At 49.7% G+C, this 18,691-nt stretch overlaps 2 protein-coding genes across 2 annotated transcripts; one reads left to right on the top strand and one right to left on the bottom strand.

The window, feature by feature from the left end:
• Positions 1–4,747: 4,747 nt before the first annotated feature.
• LOC124487600 lies at positions 4,748–10,221 on the top strand. Its single transcript, XM_047050026.1, has 5 exons — positions 4,748–6,298; positions 7,999–8,189; positions 8,400–8,544; positions 8,631–8,936; positions 9,841–10,221. The coding sequence occupies exons 1-5, from the start codon at positions 4,748–4,750 to the stop codon at positions 9,997–9,999; spliced, it is 2,352 nt and encodes a 783-aa protein (XP_046905982.1). The 3' UTR covers positions 10,000–10,221.
• Positions 10,222–12,386: 2,165 nt separating this feature from the next.
• On the bottom strand, positions 12,387–17,563 carry taf4b (TAF4B RNA polymerase II, TATA box binding protein (TBP)-associated factor). Its single transcript, XM_047050025.1, has 15 exons — positions 17,434–17,563; positions 17,214–17,345; positions 16,986–17,125; positions 16,736–16,873; positions 16,515–16,637; positions 16,323–16,412; positions 16,020–16,217; positions 15,388–15,520; positions 15,184–15,268; positions 14,865–15,034; positions 14,353–14,489; positions 14,064–14,189; positions 13,904–13,960; positions 13,038–13,155; positions 12,387–12,508 (listed from the first exon to the last, which is right to left on the bottom strand). The coding sequence occupies exons 1-15, from the start codon at positions 17,561–17,563 to the stop codon at positions 12,387–12,389; spliced, it is 1,899 nt and encodes a 632-aa protein (XP_046905981.1).
• Between the last annotated feature and the right edge of the window lie 1,128 nt (positions 17,564–18,691).

Here is an 18,691-nt window from a genome sequence, read left to right as displayed (position 1 = left end):
CACTTGATGAATGGGTCAGAGAAAGCACAGAATAAACATGTTTGCACTACTATTTATTAAACTAGTTGATGTCTAGTTGTATAACTACTGCTTAGATGAATGGAAACTGAAATTCAGAAACTAACTGGAACCAGTAACAAGGTGTAATAACTGATATTAACCAGGAGAGGGAGCTGAGAACATGAATATAAGCTGTCCACTGCGTGGTTTTCTCATCACTGAGCATGTGTGTTATAGAGTGTGTGTGTGTGTGTGTGTGTGTTTGTGTGTGTGTGTGTTAGCAGCTGACTAGCACCCCACTCCTCCATGGTTTTTCTTTGGACTATTTACATACAACTATAACTAAATTTCAATGGATTAGAAAGAGAAAAGCAGATAGGCTAGTCTAATTTAAAGCCTATTGGCCGGAGTGAAACACAAACGGAAGTCATTCCCCAGCTATGTTTCTGACAGAAATACAGAAGCAGGAGTTTTACTTGAAGACAGCAATAATTGAAAAGTAAAACCTGCGCAAACTGACAATCTCTCCACCTTTCTTTGTCTCCGTATTTATGTCTGTTTCTCACCCTTCCTCTCTGAATCCCCGGCCCGAGGAGATGCAGTTAAATTGCAAGGCCAATTTCAGGAGAAAGCCATTAATCGTGGCTGTGGGGCACGGCGTCCCAATTTGCGTGGAGCAACACTTTGTTCAGCACCTTGTCTTTACTGTAGACGTATTTTGGGTGCAAAAACGGAGATGTTTACTGACTGAGAAATTTCACTCGGAATCACACATTTGACTGGTTAGTCTGAAGGAATGGGCCACATTGAGATGATTTCAGGTCTGCCTGAGCAGCCTGTCCACCCTTTCGACTCTCTGCATGTTAACACTCACCAAAGTTGACACTTGACCGTTCTTTCTGTGAACGAAACTGATGTCCCCCCTCTGTCCTCACAGATGACACTGGTGGAGAAAACGACAATTTATATAACCCCGTGCATCTGCTGCGTTTCCCTCCACGACACAGAATCAGTCCATCCATTAGAGGAGAGCGCCCACGGAGAGACCCCGTCAAAACTAATCACGCCGATTAAGATCAACGTCTCCCGCCGAGAGTGGGGCCAGCTGAAAGGCACAAGCGCCACTGTTTGTGCGGATGCATAGCAAACCTGTTGTAAATAACGTTTTGATTGCATATTACAAATTAATGAGCAGACCTCGATCCCAAATACGGTAGTTGCCAACGTGTTTGTCCACATCAGATAGATAACAGAGCTTTTTGATCTTTGCCTAAGGCGTGTGGGGACACTCCGGAGCGCAAATAGACGGTGTTTGATTCTTTGTCTACTCTTGGCAGGCTGCATTTCTCTTTGGCGCGCAAAGAAACAAGATCGCAGGAGAGACAGAAGCAAACGCTCGTTTTTGCAAGCTAGATGTTACAGGTAAGCGGGTTACTTTGTTTGCGGTCGGTCGCATCGATGGTGCTGCAGCGCTGAAGCGCACGAGCATTTTACGCATGTGCTGTTTGGACATTGGACAATTCCTGACAAATTCTGTCACCAAGTTGTGAGACAATGATTCGGTGTATTGACATAATGTTGGGTAGATTTGCGCGTAATTACACATCTTCCGTTTCTATCAGAGACGTTTTTCAAGTGTTTGTGTTCGTGTAGCCCACCGTCGCTGGTATGCCTTATGGGCGCTCTTGATGGAGTTCAAATGAGGGGTGTCAATATACAGACAGACATATTCCTTGTGGGCAAGAGAAAATGTAAAGGCCTAGTTGTTTTGCCTGTACAAGTGATGTGGCTTAAAGCTAACGTATTGATGCCTCAACGCTCTTACTCAAATGATGGATTTAGTGAATGATAATAAGCTAATACATGATAAATGAAGAAGGATTGGACTCCTGCCAGTCTATCCTTACACACACTGTACCCCAAAGACTTGTGGGTGAGAATAGCACTACAAAAAAACAACAAACTACTAAATAATTACAAACAAGGACTAATGATTTTGTTTGATTTTTCTATTTTGCAGGTTGGGCTCAGATCCCAACAGATGACGCCTGAGTGTATCTGGAGTGTATGTCAGTCTTGGGAGGTATGTTGGTGTGTCTCAGTGTCGATGAATCGACTAAACTCAGCTTTATTGGAATCCTGTAAGCTTTTTGTCAGTACCTTTTGTGAAAAGTACATAGCTTGCAGTCTGCCATGTTTTTCCCCTTACATAGTTCAGACTGTCTTAGCAGATGCTATGCCTGTTAAAACTGCCCTGAGTGATCCAGTTGTTTGGCATGTTATTAATAATGTATCATGTAACTCATTAAAAACAAAGTGACAGCTTGCTATTTACACCGGTGGAGGAATCTGTTTATAGATGCACATTCCCATTTGAGCTCATGCTGTTGTAGGCCAGTATCATTTCTCATAGCAAAAAAGGAAACCTTTGAGGAAATCAAAACCAAACACTCAGGCTTCATTATGCCAGGCCTACTGTACTCAAAAATAATCATTGGATTGTTTTTTATGGATCTTGTTGACAATGTAGGCCTAGGCTATATGTTGCCTCAGGAACTGTTTTCGGTGGTTGTAGCTGCTCTGCTCATCGGCATGGCAATAGCACTTGAGTTTCCTTTGGGATCAATGAAGGAAATGAATTGGCTCTTGATGGGAGTTCGAAACAGATATGGTATTAGAGCGGTCCTGGCTTTTGTGGGGTTGTACTTTAGGATGCATCAGCAGTTTTTGACTGTACTTGTTAGTAACTGGAGTTCATTTGAAGTACTGCATTTCCTTCCCCTTCTGGATCGCTCATTTGGACAAACACATTTCAGCCACGTCTTCTCACCATAAACACACGCTTTCACAGTATGTATCAAAATATACTCATGTATTCACACATGCTCCCTTCCTCCCCCTCTCGCTCTCTCTCTCTTTCACACACATACAGACACACACACAAACACACATCCTCCTGCTCCTCCAGGCGGTCGAAGCTGCTTTATAGCTATCACACCTCAGTGTTAATTTCCCCGGGTTTTGACGAGCCTCCAAGCCAGAGCTTGTTCTTTGTGTAAGTGCTTTTTCAGAACTTCTCCCTATCTCTGCAGATTAGTCAGGGAGCAAATTACCTGCCTGCACAAAAAAAAGCGCAATCCTACACAATTTGCTGCGCGCGGCGTACAGATCTCCTTTTGAAGAGCGGCCATGTTATTTCCCCAGGCCCGGCGGGCACTCCTGGCATGCAAATCATCATTAAATTAATTTTAAAACTCAACATGTATTCTGGGCTCTCTTATCAGTATCTGCACAAACTGCATACAAATCAGGCCGGGATCAGACGCCACGGCAAAGGTCCCCACTTTAAGGGCTGGCTAATTGCTAATTGGGTAGCGAGGTGTGAAACGGGGCTTCGCTAACGAGAATTCAAACGTTTGAGTAGGCCTATCTTCTTCCTTTTAAATGGCTCAGGCTTCCTGGCGACATGGCTGGGGGCGGAGGCAGTGGCACCGACACAAAAGACCGTTTTTAGTTGGGCTGTTTCAGCAAGCCGGTTAAACAAGGTTGTTTCTGTTTCATTTATTTATTTAAATGAACGCAGTGTTACAAAGTTACCGCCAACTGTTACAAAGAGTCCATCAATCCTAGCGGTAGGGTTCATGGAAATGTCTCTCATATGCTTGTACATGGACAACTGCCTCAATAGCGTAACATTCTTTCCACAGCATTATGCAACAGTCGAACAACTTAATAAATAATAGCCTACAACAAACAAATACTTCCTGTCTGCGGTTCGCACTGCCGTACTTCATTTTCAGTTGCATCCAAAGTTCTTCACACACAATATCACTCCTGAGTGTGAAAAATATGCACAACAGCAACACCTCACACAGCCTGGCCATCAGTTTAGGCAGCACTTAGGCTATTTATCAACTGGCCTGGTATCACTCAGCCCAGGGGCAGTTCGACACTTGGCCTGGCTCGTACCATGCATAATAGTACCTAAGACCAATTTAAAGTGTCTGAGATAACATGTGGTAACATTCCTAAAATAAGGCGGACAGTATGCCCGCATATTTCTTCACATGCTCCATAGGAAGTTATATATAGACGGAGCTAGTGCAGTATCTGGAGTATATTGCTCGATCAAGGTCATACGAGCCCAAGGGATGTGTTAGTACTCTTAGCTTGGAGGTAGAGGAGGGCGATGTGCTATATTAGGAAGAAGGGAATATAATTGGTTTTTACGCCCAGGCTCTGGCTGATGTGCTTGAATCAATGCATTAGCACTCTACTCCCAAGTATCATCACGCGCGTGATGTGAAAAGTTTCTAATGAGCCTGAGTTTGTGGTCTGTAGATTTTTTCCCAAAGGCTTGCGAACATTTTCATAACTGCTAAAATCTCCTAGGCTACAAAGGAGACTTATAGGGACGATTACTCAGTGCGAGGTTAATCAGCAGGTGTGTGTGTGTGTGTGTATACCTGCGCGCGCGCGTGTGTGTGTGTACATGTATGTGAGGGTGGGTAGGTCTTTTTAGAGAATGTATCTGCAATATTGGACTGGTCCAATATGAAGTCCAATACTGCAGTCTTTTTAGGAGCGCGCCCGTAATCCCTTTTTGCTACGCTCGCTCCCTGCACCTTAAAAACGCGCGTGCATAGCTGAAGGTCACTAAACACAACACAAAGCTCTCAGCTCTGCGGTCCAATATAGCGCATGCGCTCTGCCTGAGGACTGCTACACAGACTGCAATATGGCGAGAATGCCTGGCAGCGGAGACTGCTCGAGCGACGCGACAGAGACAGAGCAGGATGAACATATGAGTTGCCCGGAGAGGAGCGGAGACGAAGAGGAGGACGAGATACAGGAGGTTCAGATAACAGGGGAGGAGGAGGACGAGTATGGGGAAGACGTCGAGTTTGAGTGGGAGTCAGAGAGTGTGGACCCCAGCTCTTGCTCTGCAGCTGAGACAGAAGCGGTCGTTATGCGCAATACGGACCGGTGCGGCGGACTGGGAGAGGAGGTGGACCAATTTCACATCCCTGGACTCGACTCAGAACTTGAGGGAGACTCGCAGCGGTCTGACCGGTCCAGACTGAGTGAGAATACCCGCCTAGCCACGAGATATGCGGTGCGGATCTTTCGAGAGTACCTGAGTGAGAAAGCCCAAAGTCCTGACTTTGAAACTCTGGACAAGGAGGCGCTATGCGCAGTGCTCCGCTCCTTCTATGCGGAGGCGCGCTCTAAGAGCGGACAGTTGTATAGCAAGTCCTCCCTCATAAGCATCCGGAGCTCACTCAACCGCTATCTGAATGAACCTCCTTATTGTCGCACTCTGGACCTCACTAAAGACCCAGAGCTGCGCAGTGCCAATCTGACGCTTGCCGCCGTCATCCGAAAATTGGAGGAACAAGGTGCGGGTCCCGTAGTTCAGAAGCAAGCCATCACTCGGTCCGACCTTCGTAAACTCTACACCTCCGGCGCATTCAACACCGACACGCCGTTCGGGCTGCTCAATAAAGTCTGGTTCGAGACATGCATGTATTTTTGCACGAGAGGGAGAGAAAATCAGCGCGAGCTGGAGGAGGACTCATTCGGACTTGCCATTGATGAGGACGGGAGAAAGTTTATCTTCTTCAAAGCTCTGGGACCATATCACAGGTCTCGCTCCGCATCTTGGACTAAAAAAAGACCCGACACGGACGAAGAAACCTTGCCGCGCATGTACGAGACGGGCACTGAGTTTTGCCCCTATGCCAGTTTCGTGAAGTATGTCTCTAAACGGAACCCTCTCTGTAAAGCGTTCTTTCAGCGCCCACGAGACCATTGCTGCGCGAGCGATATGACATGGTACGAGAACAAAGCCATCGGTAAAAACCTGCTGGGTACAAGAATGCAGATGCTGTCGCGTGCTGCAAAGCTGTCGAAGACTTACACCAACCACTGCATCGGCGCCGTGTCTATAGCAACACTCAACAGCATCGCTGGGATCGGGGCAAAGTCAGCGACGCTTTACGTTGCCTCGGAAACGGTGAATGGCGCACAGTCACATCTTCAGCTCGTGATCCCGTACATCCGACAGGTTACGGATGCCGTGGAGCTCAAACCGCAGAGGACGACGCGAAGAGCACGGACACTGTGCCCCAACGACGTCTCCGGTCCGCCTTCTCCAAAGAAACCTTGCGTGCGTTCGGAACGCGGGGATTCGCCAGCGTTCATGGAGCGTGAGACTGACCCCGTGCCCACACGACCCCCAGATTCCCACAGTGGAGAGCCCAATAGCCAGTCACCGGCTATTCTGTTGCCCGTGCAGGTAACATACTTTCAGCCAGCGTTCAAATTTTTCTTATTTGTGGCTGTACATCTGGTAGTGTTTGTGTCCCTCTTTCCAATGATTTTGAATTTGGGGAAAAAGGGATTTGTTCAGCAAATGTGCCTGTTATTATTATACAGCCATGCAGTGCCACTATTGTTAGCTTGAGGTGCAGAAGGACATGACAGTGATAACTGCAAAGAGGACACAGACTGAGGGACTTTGTCTGTTGCCGTGGGAGACAGGGCCAGAGGTAACCCCCATGCACCACATTTGAACCCACAGGGGAGAAACACTTGCTTTCATGCCCTAGGGCCACACATCCAGGCACACACACACACAATTCATACGCACAATTCATAAACAGTCTGCAAACAGGAACAAATGTCCCCGTGGCAATGGCACTTGTGTCGGTGTAAGGCAGATTTCCTGTGTACATGTACAGCCTAAGTATCTGTAAGGTCAAGAGGTCCTGTATTTAAGCATGGCTGAGAGACAGAGTTTTCACTCATGCCTTCAGTTTGTCTTGAACTGTTTGATCCGGGCGCTCGATTAATAAACCAAAGTCAAACTCATTTACTTTGTCGTGATTCCCTCGGCCTGCCTTTACAATTATAAAAAAGGGTTGACTCGGTTTTTATTAGCTCAACGTCGGATCATGTCACCAATCCATAACAGAGTGGCGAGCATGAGTGAAAGTCTCTCAGCCATGCTTAAATACACGAGTTGGACAGTACAGATATAGAATGCACAGAATTGCTTCCTTAACGGGTCTTCAGTGGTCAGTACACTGATACACTAAAGCATTCAGCAGCTGAGGTGGTCGCTAATTACGTTCAAGTCCCAGTTCGTACATGATTTGCCTCACAGTCTCCTAACTGTCTGGGCGGTGTGCTATAGTCTGCTCAGAGAGAGGCCTCGCTGTATGACCTCTTGACCTTACAGATACTTAATAGGCTATACATGTACACAGAAAATCTGCCTTACATCGTGACTCTTTCCGAACTGCCTGCTGACAGATACATCCTTACAGTCAGACAATCGACAGCCTTCGGTATCTATTCGCTCCGGTGACAAAAGCTGAAACGTGCGTGTGGCGTTTGCGAGCGTGACTGCGCTTTACGAAACACAGCCACTGGCAAAGGGGATTTCTACCATGTAGATGGAAAGATAGAGACACAGAGACAGAGAGAGAAAGAGAGAGAGAGGACCTAGGTGGGTCCGCAATGCCCCACGTGTCTCTGTGGAGGGTTGCTGTGTTGAGGGAGGGCTCTCCCTCCACCTAGACCGCTGTTGGCCCTGGGGAGATGCACGATGAACGCGTCAGCACAAACCGCTTGCCTGGCTTTTTTCCGCTCCATCGGCTCAATCCGGCTCCATCTCCCACTGTCTTTGCGTGGCCTATCTCATTGTTTACTGTATTCCCTGCTTTAAGAGTTCTGCCTGTGGCCATGGCTGTCTCGCTCCGCTCACCGTGCTATACGCTGACCCTACAAGTGCACTTCTGTCTTGTTAGTTTCTCTTTTTATTTATTTTTGGTCCTTGAAACTTTTGAGGGGAGGGTTCGAGAAGCTGTCTGACTGGGCAAAGCCCTCTGATTGGCAGGGAAGCTGTCTCTCAGATGACCCCCCCCCCCCCCCACCGTGTCTCCTCTGCACTAGCTCTTCTGACGGGGGCGCGTTTGTTTTTCGGTCTCGCAGGACAGCCGGAGCAGCAGCGGCAGCATGACCAGCCGGCCTCTGGTCTCCGTCTCCCCCGCCTCTCCCCTGGGCTCGGGCGGCATCCCCACCCCTGCCCAGCTCACCAAAACCAGCGCCCCCGTGCACATCGACGTGGGGGGCCACATGTACACCAGCAGCCTGGCCACGCTGACCAAGTACCCCGAGTCACGGTAACGCAACTCGAAAAACGCACGCACACAGACAGACACGACGAGGAGGATGATGGTGGGCGATGTTATCATAGTATTGTCCTTGATTATCGGCTGCACTTCCAACGTCGAACTGAATACGTCACTTTGGGTAGGAGCTACGCCAGGGGTGGAAATGATACGAGGAGCGATGGTGGCGATTGTGACGATAACGGCTCTCGCTTCTCTCAGGATCGGCCGGCTCTTTGACGGCACCGAGCCCATCGTGTTGGACAGTCTGAAGCAGCACTACTTCATCGACCGCGACGGCCCCATGTTCCGGTACATTCTCAACTTCCTACGCACCTCCAAACTGCTCATCCCGGACGACTTCAAAGTGAGTGTCCCTGTCTGGAATAGCACATATCCATGCTGCTGTAGCCCACATTGTGCACTGAGTGTGTGTGTGCGTGTGTGTTCCAGGAGTATTTCCTGCTCTACGAGGAATCCAAGTTCTTCCAGCTGGCCCCGCTGCAGGCCGAGTTGGAGCGCTGGCGGAGCGAGCGCGAGGCCAGGAGCGCGTGGCGTCCGTGCGAGTGCGTGGTGGTGCGCGTGGCGCCCGAGCTCGGCGAGAGGATCACCCTGAGCGGGGAGCGGGCGCTGATCGAGGACGTGTTCCCCGAGGTGGGCGACGTCATGTGTCACTCGGTCAACGCAGGCTGGAACCACGACTCGACCCACCTCATCCGCTTCCCCCTCAACGGGTACTGTCGGCTCAACTCCGTGCAGGTAACTCGGAAAGCGGGGCTTCGACGTGCCTCAGAAAACAACCGCAGAACGATGCCCAACCCACAGACAGTGCTGTCGGTCGACCGCGTGGTCTGAGGGGTTTGTTAAGTGCAGGTAGGCGGGAGGGATAAAAATAAATAAAAACACGCCGTTGCTGTGTTTGCGTCAATGACTCACTCGGAGGCAATGCACTCAGCGAGAGGATGGAGGGGGAGGAGGGGGTGAGGGAGGGAGGGATGAGGGTTGGTGACACAGAGGGCCTTCCAGTCTGGGTGGGGGGGGGGGGGGGTGTCTAATACAGTTTAGAAATGAAACACAGCCACTGGCAAAGGGGATTTCTACCATGTAGATGGAAAGAGAGAGACGGAGAGAGAGGGTGAATGTACCAGGAGAGAGGCAGGGGGGGAGGGGGGGGAATGGAGACAGAGGTTAGAGGAACAGAAGTCCCCCCCCGGGATCGAATGAGGGAACGCCATCTCACTGTCATGATGAGAGGAACGTGTACGGGAAGGCTGTTTGGTGTTTGAACGTGTGAGACGGGAAGGGAGAGAGAGAGAGAGCCCGCGTGCGATGTAGGTCAGGGAATGAAACAGCAAGATGGCTTTCCACATGCACAGGCTGTCTCCCGCTGAAGAGAAGGATGAGTTTGAGCGAACGTGGGCCCCGGGCCGCAGTCTGTGCTATTGATAGAAACACATTTGCACATATACACGTAAGGTCTCTGCAGACTGGCGTTCCTCGCAACACTGCAGGACGACCAAACTATCCCCAAGTCTTTTTCATTCGCGGGACACGCCTCCACCGTGAATGAAAACCAACTCACTTCCTCATCCACACAAGCCACACCTGATGAGGTGGAGAACGGGACCCTGGTGTGTCACCTGACTTTGTGTTTGATTGACAGGTGCTGGAGCGGTTGCAGCAGAGAGGGTTCGAGATAGCCGGGGCGTGCGGAGGGGGTGTGGACTCCTCTCAGTTCAGCGAGTACGTCCTGCGCAGGGAAAGGAGGGGCGGGCAGCGAGACCACACCCTCATCCATATCAAACAGGAACCCCTGGACTAAGCCCCGCCCAGGTTAGAGGTCAGTGTCGCCATCGGAAGAGGAAAAGAGAACCAGCTCTATGACGCGCAGTTCGGTCGGACCCAAAAGTTTGTTTTAGAATTTTCGGGGACCAGAAATGTGCGTATGTGACGTGACTATGATTGGATGCTTGTCCATAGCAGGAAAGCTGTAAAGATGCACTTCCTCTTTCGAGACGGTGAACTTTGGAACTCTCCAACAGGAGGCGTGACTCTGGCGAGCGCTGAAGGAAGCTCACGTCAGAATTTTTACTCTGCTTTACTTTCCATAAATGAATGTTTCAACTCACTATCTTTCAATGTCTGGGTTACCCCTCTGTACAAACAGTTTTTTGGGTTATTTCCAATTTTTTTATGTTTGTAAAAAGGACCGATGCAGCACCTTTGGGTACTAACAGTGGATACTCCAATAGTAAGGGACAAGGGTGTTCAATCCTGGTCCGCTGTCCACATGTCTATGTTTTTGATGTTTCCCTGCTCCGCCACACCTGATTCAAATGAATGGTTGTTAGCAGGCTGCTAATCTTGATAATGAAGATTCATTCGAATCAGCTGTGCTGGAGCAGGGAAACATTGAAAACATTCAGGACAGTGGACTAGGATTGAACACCCCCTGCTCTGGTATATCCAAACAGGTAAATAAATACGTTTCTTACGTCAAAAAAAAGGACACATTTACATTGAAACACTTCACTTCAAATAACACATCTAAAATATTTGTCAATAGTCTTGTGTTCAGTAAAACAGTATGATGATTCCATTGTTGGATAGCTATTGGAGAAAGCAGTTCGTGCATGTTGTTATATCAAAATAAATCTGACTCCATGACCTAATGAAATAATTGACTGTAAAGACTAATGTTTAATGTTCATGTTTCATACTAAAGCATGTGCTACATAGTTCTGGGAGTTGAACATGGCTAAGTACTAGAGAGGGTACATTTTCTGGGGAAATGGTGGTATGCTCGCGGCTGCTACAGCTGGGGCTATTGTTTCAATTGATATCAAATTTCCATAAAGACAACAGTTTTCATGCTGTGAACTTGGATGGAAAAACATGGATTTTCACATTACTAAAGGACACGCACACCACTGACATTTCTGAATCTTAAAATAAGTTATGATTTATTATTGATAGATTGCATAGATAAAAAAGTATATAGCATTCATTTGTGGATTCTTGGTTGAAGGTAAGACCAAAGATATGACCTACATGTCTAGCTCAAAGGGGTGGCCCAATGGAAAATGTCATTTCAGTTCGGATCCGCTTTTGTAACTAACGTGACAAAACGTCCGTAGCAGTAATAATAGGAAAAACCTGACTTGCGCTGTCAAATAAAACACTAAGATGCTGAACATATTTAAAGTGGGGCTTTTTTTATTTTATATCTTTTATGTAGCAGATCATTTCTGCTTTATTTGGGACCGATCAGTGAAGATACAGACGCTGATACAAAGCACACCAACTAAAAACTACACTGAGATGGAAAATGCAGCGTTCAATTGTTTTGGAGAGCGAATACATCAATATACATGAGCGTCGCATGCATATTAATGCCGCTAAATTGTCTTCCCCTTCCTGGATTTGACAGGGCTTTGATGTGAGACAGGAGGCCTCTGGAGTTGGCACATTTCACCAGACAATACCGAAGGAGCACGGTAATCAATCAATTAGTACAACTCTGATCTTCACTGCCCTCCAGTAAGGTCGTTCCCGCCAAGAGCAGTGGTCCATTCTGTTCACTTCCAATTCATTTAGCCCCTTCTATTGTCTTAAACTGGGGGTGGTGGTTGAATGCCAGAAGCTTCTCAATTATTGCACGGCGAGACAATGGAATCATGTCTCTCTGAACATGCGCCAGCAGCTTATAGCACAGCATGGAGTCTCCACCTGCTTAGCTTAGGGAGACATTTTGGGACTTAATCTAACCCATGTCCTCATTCACAACCAGGGGTTTTATTGAGGAACGTGGACACGGTGAAACATCGAGAGAATAGTCGGAAAAAAGGTTTGCATACTGCGTAAACGTGGATTTATTGTCCGCACAGATGACAATTGTGACAACCTGTCATGCTGGTCAACCACTTGAAGATACTCCTGAAATATTGACTGACACATCAGCTAACAAGTCCCAGGGCATAACAACAAACAAATACTTCTTATTGAATACAAATTGTAATATAACAAACAAAGGGAACAAAACAAATCCGGAAAAAGAAGGCACATTTTGTGCCGTACTTATGAACTAAGCGCCACTTCAACCCACAGGACAGCCCTGGCTTCACAGGCTCCACCCCCCCCCCCGGGGTCAGGGTCAGCCTATCGGAGCAGTGCGTTGTACAGGCTCCACCCCCCGGGCTCAGGGTCAGCCTATCGGAGCAGTGCGTTGTACAGGGCCAGGGAGTGGCGCAGGGCAGGGTCCTGCTCCATACAGAACAGCAGGTCTCTCAGGGATACCCGGGTGACCCGCCGAACGCCGGCCCTCTGCAGCACTGACAAGCTGCTGCTCGCCCCTCCAGCCTGAGAGAGAGAGAGAGAGGAAGAGAGAGAGAGAGGAAGAGAGAGGAAGAGAGAGAGAGAGACAGAGAGAGGAAGAGAAAGTGTTCCCACTCAAAAGTTAGTGACATCCTCGTACCCCCGCTTCCCGTGCCCGCGTCTCCCGCAGCAGAAGAGGCGACGCCTGTGAAGGCAGAAAGGAAGGCCCTGTGGCGAGTAGAGGAAAGAGAGAGGCGGAGGAGGAGGAGGTAGGGAACAGCTCCCAGGCAGAGGGGTCCTGTGGGTAATGGAGTTCAAAGCTCTCGTTAAATGTCTGCAGTTATTCGGCGCCTCATCTCTAAACTGGGCGCCCGGAGGGGGAAGGAATGAAATAAACCGAGAATTAGAGACTCATTAAGCTAAACTAACAGTCCTGCACATCCCCCCCTCCCCATCCTGTCTCGAAGGGTTCCTCGTTACGGATGCCAAAAAAACAGGTGACAGAAAGAAAGAACCCCACCAAACACACACAGACACACAGACAACCGGTAGAAACCTGGGTTCCCGCGGAGTCCTGGGGCCTCTTCTTGCGGGGCCCTATGGCAGCCAAGGCAGTCAGGTTGGCTTCCCTGTGCTGGAGCTGAGCTTGCTCCAACTGCTGCAGCTGAAACCAGAAGGCGGACACAGAGGGAGGGAGGATGGCTGGTGGAACGGTGGTAGCATAGCAACAGTACGTCTCAAGACGAGGTCGGGGTCGAACCGTATGGAAACGTAAACAGTGTCAAGGTTACGCCGAGTAACAGGGTAAGGCGCTTTCATTTCCAGAAAATGCTGTGGGGCCACAGACCCAGAAAGTTGCTCAATTAAAATGAGCTTCAATTAGTGCGGTACCCACTCTGGGGCTTGGGGGAGGGGGGAGGGAGGAGGTGCTGGAGGGGGGGTGGCACAGCCTGGGCATGTAAATGAAACGGCTTTTGTTGATTTTTCGGCGGTTGCTACGGAGACACCTCTGGGAAACTGTGGATGCCGCTAGCGGTCCACAAACGCAGAAGGGGAAGGGAATAACAACCAAAACAGCCCCGCATCTTGGCTGCTGGCTTGACATGAGAAAACAAGCAGGCAACTGCTTACTTTATCTCTCCCAAACTCCCCGCCTCCCCAACCCTCCTCTCCCTCCCTCCCTCCCTCCCCCGGCCCTAAACACCGCGTTAGATGACTAAATGAACAATTAGTCTGAAAAACAGAAGAACACGTTCGCCTTCCCAAACACTTACTTTGGAGTAAAGGAGTACGGTCTACAATGCATGTATGGCTTGCCATCCCAGCTTTGGAGATGGTCTGGCTAGCAGGGATAGAAGGCTGGTTCGAGTCACAGCCAACGACCTGCCTCATGCCGCGAGGCGAATGCGTACCTCTTTGGCCCGCTGTTTGAGCAACTGTCTGTCGGGGTCTTCTGTGTTCGATCGACTCTGCGGGGGAGGGGGAGAGAGAAAACGACACGCGTCGATTTGAGAGACGATCACACTCTCTCGGGGTAGGGATGCGTCGTGGGAGGGGGGGTGGCGCGGTTACCCTGGCGATGCGGAGCAGCTGGTCGCGCTCCTCCTCGTCTCTCCTCTGCTTCTCCAGACCCTCCAGCTGCTCCAGGAAGCGCAGCTGGGAGCGCACGTCGCTCACCTGCGTGTGGCGGAAATCCTCCTGATCACACACACGCACACACGGGGGAGAGCCAAGAGCTGCTGTTTGTTTGTTTGTGGGCATACCGTGGACTTGAAATGACGAATGTTCAAATGTAAGGCATGTATGAGCCTGTGCACAGGAGTTGTGTGTGTGTGTGTGTGTGTGTCAGGGGAGGGAGCACCTTGAGGGCAATCTTGCGGTGCTGTGCCACCACAGAGACCTTCTCCAGCAGGCCTCTGAGGCGCTCCTGAGTGGCGTGAGAAACCAGGTTGACCACGTCCGGCCCCACCTCACGCACACACACGCCCACAGCCTCACCTACGGAAGGGGGAGGGAGGGGGGGGAGGGGCTGGGATGAATGTCTGCAGTATGATGATGCCCTTTGTCTGTCTGTTCCCCCTCAGAACTGCTGTGATTGGCGGACTGACGCCTTTTATCCAAAGTTCAACGCTGCCCCCTGTTGGTGACCCGGGTGTATGACATAATGGCACGGCCTGAACAGCCTACCCAGGGCTCCTCCACAGGACATCGTGCAACGGCACTCCGTCAACTCCCACATTCTCATTTGGGTTGGTGAAACGTAAAGCAGCTCTTTTTTTACTGGCTAGTGTGAGATCGTTTGGGGGGGGGTCGGGGATGGAAAGCGGTTGTGGGGGTAGAACAGAGAGGGGGGGAGGGGGGCATGGCGGGTACCGGCGTGGAGGATGCGTGTGAGCAGGGGGCCGGGGGGCAGGAAAGGCTCGTCGCGACACGACTGCACCACGGAGCCCACCATGGCCGAGTCGGTGGCTAGGATGCGGGCGTTCTCCTCGCTCAGGTTGACCCCGGCCATGGAGGCCACGTCGTTGATGTCATCGTCCTCTCTGCGGGGAAAAAACACACACGACTGACCCACCGAGACGCTCGCGATCTCACACGGGCTGTATCCGTGGGCCCACAATGCACAGGCCGGTGTGATATGGATTGTTGGGAGATTGTTTGGGGGAAACGTTGGTCCTCGGTGTGTTTTTACCTGTAGGAGCCGCCACTGTGCTTGAAGGTGTGTGTCTGGGGCGCAGGGGCGAAGGCTTTGAAAGGCGCCCGTCGGAAAATGGCCCCTTGGCAGAGAGGACAAAACAGAGCTAAAACGTGCCATCTTTTTTCCTTGAAACGGGGGCAGCTGATGTGTCGAATGGATCTGTGGGGCAGTGGGTGTGGGGCCGTTTGCTTCGTTCACCTGTGTGGCGCTGCCCAGACTGGAGGACTATCGGTTTGGCCATGGTTCTGTCAGACACGGTCAGGATCCGGCAGGACGAGGCTGACGATGTCACAGCAGGCATACCGGCTACACCCCTGGGATGCTGAATCACCTGAGGTGTAAACACACACACACACACACGATAGACATGGGATTTAGAATGTAGGCACACGCTCAGGGCAGTTCATGAGGTAAATAACATTATAAACAATGAGAATGTTATAAGTTCTCTACGCAGAGCACGGAATAATGGTGTATTTGTCTCTCGGAGAGGAGAGTGATGAAAGCACTAATTTAGGAGCCGGTAGCTGGAATGTGGTTACTTCTCCTCAGTTTGGAGCTGTAAGTGGATTAGGCCTCACCTCAGGCCTTGTATGTTGGGAGAGAATGAAGACAAAGCATGGAGACAAACTAGCTGAAATCCACTGCAACCACAGGGCCTTCGCAACTAACACACACATTCATTGGATTAATATGCAAAGTGGATGAATGTGGAGGGGTGGTGTGGTGGGGGTTGACTGTACAGCTCCATAGTTTGAATGCAAGCAGACTTGGTCTTATCTGGTTGACTCAGGCCTGCTCTATCCCCATTCCCTGGTGGAGTGATTTACCAGCTGGGCCGGCTTGTAAGGCTGTCTCCCAGCGATGGCGACGGAGGGCTTGATGTTGGCGGAGAGCAGGGAAGGGGTGCGGGCGGTGGGGGCTGGGGTGGGGCCCTTGGAGGGCGGAGCCTGGGGCTTGGGTTGGTCCACCTGCTGGATGAAGAGCTGGGGATTGGGGGTGAGCTGGCGCACAGCGGGCAGGCTTTTCTGGAGACATCGGAAGAGGAGGAGGAGGGAGGAAGGAGACCTGAGGGGTGAGTTGGTTGGTCAGGTTGTTGGGGGAGTATCAGTGCATCCCATCGTAATACTGACCTTTAGGAAAGGGACCAGGTATGGTTGCGGAGAGGACTTCAGCTCGCGATATAGTCTGTCGGTGAATTCCTCAGGTTCTATGCTTCCATCCTGCAAGGCAAAGGAAAAAATGAAGTTAATGTACCAGTTGAGGGCGTTTACTTTTTGAATGACAATGGGAGGTGGTGAATGTGTGTGTGTTTTTTTTTGTACCAGCAGACTCCTGACAAGCTCTCGGACATTCTTGGCCATGTCAGGGGACTGGGTGCCACTGGAGGCCAGCTTTATCAGCGTCACCAGGAAGTTCTTGCATTTCTTCACGTTCTCCAAGGTCTCCTGAGGGAGGAACGGGTGAGAAAAGTACGTGTTTGGTGATTATTTTTTTCGAAAATTCCTCCCCCAACAAACCAGGAAGTCCACTTAACGGAACTCACCCGTGTGATTGTAGTGGTGGCGACGTTAGGGGCGTTGGTTTTCGCCACGGGGGTCTGGGGCCTGGGCTGAGACCCTGGCCGCACGATTGGATGTGGTGCCTGAACGACTTGAGGGGTGGGAACCGCCGGCCCTACCACCTGCAGCAACACACACCCAAGCAGAAACATTGACAAAATCCTTACAAAACCAAAAGCATGCACACGCGTGGTCAACACAAGACATAGTGTGGTCACCGAGTTAAGGGCATACCTTAATCACAGGAGTTCTTTGTGCGGTGGGGGCCAGGCGCATGTTGGGAGGGGGAGGAACTCTGATCATAGACAGGTTGTCTGTCTTTTTGATGGTAGTTGCTGCAGACACCTGTAGTGAAATATGCTGCTTGTTACCATCTGGGTCAGAAAAAAGAGCATTGTGGCAATACATACACGTATCCTACAAAACATCAGGTGATCACGTTCTAATGCAAAGCCAGAATACAGTGCATCACCTGTGGGGTTAGAGGTCTGGAAGCAGCATTGCTGGATGTTCTGGTTCCCTGCTGGGCTTGGGCAAGAGCTTGCTGGGAAACCAACATCAGCTGACCGCTATCACTTCGGATGAGCACCATACCTGCCAGCCAAACAGACAACATTAAAGAGCTTTCAAATAACAGCTGCACTCTCCGCTTTTGATCAAGTGATATCCATGCAACGCTGACCTGGCGGTATCTGGAAGCTAGCTGGTAGCTGTAAGGATGTAGACGGGGGTCGCTGTGTTACTGGCGTAGGCTGTGGAGCTGTTGGTCTAGGCACAGCTATCACTAATGCTTTGCCCGGAGCGTTAGTCATGGTCGTCATTGGTCCAACTTGTGCCGCACGTTGTGGAGCTTGTGGGGTATCGCTCTGGTCAGCTGTGCTTGGTTTTGCTTCCAACACAACCGTTCCCGTATTCAAATTTGAAGCATCGGCGTTGCTGTGAGTTGATTTTGAGACGATTGCCAATACTGTTTGAGAGTTTTCTTTGCCAGTGAGAACTGTCGATACAGTTGTTGGTACAACATATGTTGCATGATGTGTGCTCTGTTGGTTAGTTTGAACACTGTCCGAAAAAGTGTCGGCGTCAGCGGTACTTGCGGTAGAGGTGATCGGGCCAGCAACGGCTGCCTCTCCATGTTCTTGAGGGTTATTACACGACGCTGCGCCATTTACTGCAAATGCTGTCAAGCTATCTGATGTTTTTGTGGTTGAACTTTTTTCGGGCAAGTCTTGAGGTTCACTTACACTGGGAGGCTCGACGGCCGCCATATTTGTCGTAAGCTTAATATTTCGAAAGGCCAGGGTACTATCCGCCAAATATAACTGCCATTCACTTGGATCCACTTCGAAATAACCGTCACTGTGGCTATAGCTTTCAACACAGACAGCCAATTGTTGCGGTTAGTCTATGACTTATGAATGCAAAAGCAATAGCATACCAGGATGAAAAAGACAATAAATCAAAAAGTGTAGCCTACCTTCGCGCAGAACATGCGCCCGACTCCGACACGGCATACGGTCATGAAATGCAGCCATGTGAATCTTTCCACTTCCCTCAAGCATTTTATTGGAATTCATTTCCAAACTAATACATTCATTTAAATAGAAAATTGTATTCAGATTCTGTTTTTTATGCTTTTTATTAAGTTGAGCTATAAAAAAAAAAATATCAGTTTTTAGTGACACATATTTTTAGGCTACCAAGCCGCCAGTAGGCAACTTCACCATGTAACTCAAAAGTAAAGTAAGACTACAATGAGGTAAGTTGTTTTCAGAGAGAAAAGTAGCAAACAAACCTATCTAGTGACAAGTTTCTGAACCTTGAAGTTGTGTTTTATATTAACCATCTCCATTAAACACAGTCCTTATTGTGTTTTTACAAACAATCACAAGTTAATTTAACTTGAACTGCATAGCTGTTCTACATGAAGCCTGTGGAAG

Source organism: Hypomesus transpacificus, chromosome 26, assembly GCF_021917145.1.
Source record: "Hypomesus transpacificus isolate Combined female chromosome 26, fHypTra1, whole genome shotgun sequence".
Taxonomy (NCBI): domain Eukaryota; kingdom Metazoa; phylum Chordata; class Actinopteri; order Osmeriformes; family Osmeridae; genus Hypomesus; species Hypomesus transpacificus.
The sequence above is the reverse complement of the archived record's forward strand: the minus strand, read 5'-3'. Positions and strand labels throughout refer to the sequence as shown.